The sequence below is a fragment of the Monoraphidium neglectum genome (assembly GCF_000611645.1).
Source record: "Monoraphidium neglectum strain SAG 48.87 unplaced genomic scaffold scaffold04897, whole genome shotgun sequence".
Taxonomy (NCBI): Eukaryota; Viridiplantae; Chlorophyta; class Chlorophyceae; order Sphaeropleales; family Selenastraceae; genus Monoraphidium; species Monoraphidium neglectum.
This window is the reverse complement of record NW_014008733.1, coordinates 61-2,628: the sequence shown is the minus strand read 5'-3', so window position 1 is coordinate 2,628 and position 2,568 is coordinate 61. Positions and strand designations below refer to the sequence as shown.

The 2,568-nt window shown below is 66.2% G+C and overlaps 2 protein-coding genes across 2 annotated transcripts; one reads left to right on the top strand and one right to left on the bottom strand.

Annotated features, from left to right (window-relative positions):
• Positions 1–170: 170 nt before the first annotated feature.
• Positions 171–1,136, bottom strand: MNEG_14947 (Rab GDP dissociation inhibitor alpha; the record flags this gene model as incomplete). Its single annotated transcript, XM_014036582.1, has 3 exons — positions 171–299; positions 511–666; positions 987–1,136. 3 exons carry the CDS (start codon positions 1,134–1,136, stop codon positions 171–173), a joined length of 435 nt encoding a protein of 144 aa, XP_013892036.1.
• A 468-nt stretch (positions 1,137–1,604) lies between these two features.
• MNEG_14946 (hypothetical protein) lies at positions 1,605–2,013 on the top strand (the record flags this gene model as incomplete). The annotated part of the gene is made up of 1 exon (XM_014036581.1): positions 1,605–2,013. A coding segment is annotated over one exon (409 nt), but the record flags the coding sequence as incomplete, so codon positions are not given.
• Between the last annotated feature and the right edge of the window lie 555 nt (positions 2,014–2,568).

Sequence of the window (2,568 nt, the reverse complement as noted above, 5' to 3'; positions counted from 1 at the left end):
GCCAAGCGTCCCTCCCCCACAAGCCGCCGCCATGCCTTTGCGCCCGCTCTTTCCAGCGGATTGAACACTTGCCCCCGCTGCCGCCCACCGCTGCGGGCCCCCACCCCCTTGTAGATGCACCCCTCCCCCGTCGACCCTGCTGCCCTCGCCCCCAGGCGCCGCTGCCCCGCTCACACGAAGAAGCTGCGGGCCCTGAACTTCTCAAACATGCCCATGAGCGGCGACGCGAGCGCCTCGTTGGGCGTCACGGGCGTCTTGTACACCTTGCCCTTGTTCACCACGTAGCTCCCGTCCACGGCCTGCCACCAGGGGGGGCGCACGAAATGCAGGGACCGCGGGCGGGGGGAGGGGGTGTGACCGCGGGCGCCCGGTGAGTGCTGGGCACGCCTAAGGCTTTGGGGGCGCCTCAACAGCGGGCCCGCGGCCTCGCGTGATGGCCTCCTCCCATCCGGCTCCTGGCCGACGATCTGCGGTGTGACGCGGTCTTACGTAATGCCGGTCGTCACCCACCTTGAACTCGAGGTACTTGGTGACGTCAGTGTAGATCAGGGTCTTCACCAGCTTCCCGTTGGCCATCATGAATTTGGGGACCAGGTCGATATTGTAGTCGCGGCTGGCGCCCAGAGATGCCGGGGGCGCCTCGCCCGGCTTGAACTTCTCCCACAGCTGCGCGAGTCAGGGAAAAGGGGGCAGGGCGACTGGTTTTGGTAAGTGTGTGTATGTGTGTGTGTGTGCGTGTGTGTGTGCACGCACGCGCGTGTGTGTGGGGGGGGGGGAGGGGGTGTTGAGGCGCCGGGTGCTGGGGGCAGCTACAGGGAGGCCGCAGGGGCGGCGGCCGCGGCGCGGAGAGGGCAGCTGCGCGAGGGTCAATGGATGCTGAGGCGGAAAGAATTGGGCGGCTGCAGTCAGGCGGCGCGGCTGCGTTCGGTGGGCTCGGCTGTGGGGTGGGGTGGTTGGGTGAGTGCGCCGCTGGGCGCGCGGCGCACCTGCTTGAGGTTGAGCGACGCGCTCTCGCCGCCGTAGTAGTCGTTGCGATCCATGTGCAGCACCTTTAGCCCCTTCACGGAGAGAAGGCCGCTGATGATGCATTCCTTCAGCCCAGTCCCGAGGACAATTGCATCGTATTGCTCATCCATAGCTGCCTAAGGGGCTAGCCCGCCAGGTGAAGAACTTATTCTAATAGTTTGCGTCTCTTACGCAAACGGCGGCCTGATAAAGACGCAACAGAGGCGATCTGGGGTCGTCCGCTCTGCCGTGGGGCGTTCAACGCCAGCAAAGTGGGTTGAATACTGAGTGAAATATTGCAAGACAAAGGCGCGTTGAGCGATCCTGCAAGGCGCGGAGGAAACGCACCTGGCACGACGGAGTCACTTCTGGTTCGCCTGCACACCTCATCAGCCAGCGCGTGACTGAGCGTGCATGCAAACTAACACTCGATCTGATGCAAAAAAGTATTTCCATTCAACAAGACCCTCGTCCAGCCCGCGTCTCTCACCTCAGAACCGCCCCACACTCGCTCATTGTTCAAATCGTCAGCGCCGCCGCCCAGCTTGGTCCCAAGTCCCGCATCCAGTCCCCAGGCCCCGCAGCACCTGCCTTCGACCATGATTATCCGCTGCGCCACCACATACACCACCCTCCGCCCGCGCTCGCGCGGCGCCGGCGCCCCGGCCATTCGCCCGCCGCCCGCTCAGCGCTGCGCACCCGCGCCCCCTCGCGCCGAGACGCCCAGCGCGCCGCCGCCGGCGCCAGCACCAGCGCCTGCGCCTGCGCCTACGACTGGAGCCGCCGCTGGTCAGGCCCTCTCGTCCAAGCGCTGCGAACCATGCGAGGCTTCAGCAGACGCCGAGGCCGCCATGGGCCTGCGCGCCGCGTTTGACCGGTCAGACGCGGAGCGCTACCTGGCACACCTCCAGCCGGGGTGGCGGCTGGCGGAAGACGAGCAGGCGCGGCTGCGCGTCAGGCGGCGGCTGAGGACGAAGAACTTTGTCAAGGCGAGGCCCGAGGGGCGGGGTGGGTTTTGGAGGGCTCTCCTGACGCCAACCGAGCCTGGGGACTGGTATGCACATCCGCGCGTCGATTGCTGCAGACTAGCAACCCCGCTGACTTCTTGACGATCGACGGGCAGCCGCCCCGACCCAGCCCAGCCCTGGATTGCCTCCGAATCGGCGTCTGCAGCACAACAGGAGCGTCGCCGGCCGCGGGCCTGGCCCCCAACCGCCCCTCCCCTCTGTCCACGCCGTGCGCTTATATTGACCCGCGAAGGGACTGGAGCTGCTGCAGCGCATTGGAGCGGTGGCGGAGGCTGAGGGCCACCACCCTGATCTGGCGCTGGAGGTGTGCACTGACCACAAACACGCCCACGCGTGCGTGCGCGCGCACACACACACGCGCGATCAAGGAAACATGCGCAAGCGCTCCTTGTTGCGCCTCAGCTCTCGCATTTACGGCCACGGCTGAAGCTCATACTGCTGCATCCGCTGGCTCCTTTCACCCTGTTAGATTGACAGCAACACTAGCCTGTGCTCCTGCAGCCACACTGCCATCCGGCCTTCAGCCACGAGCGCG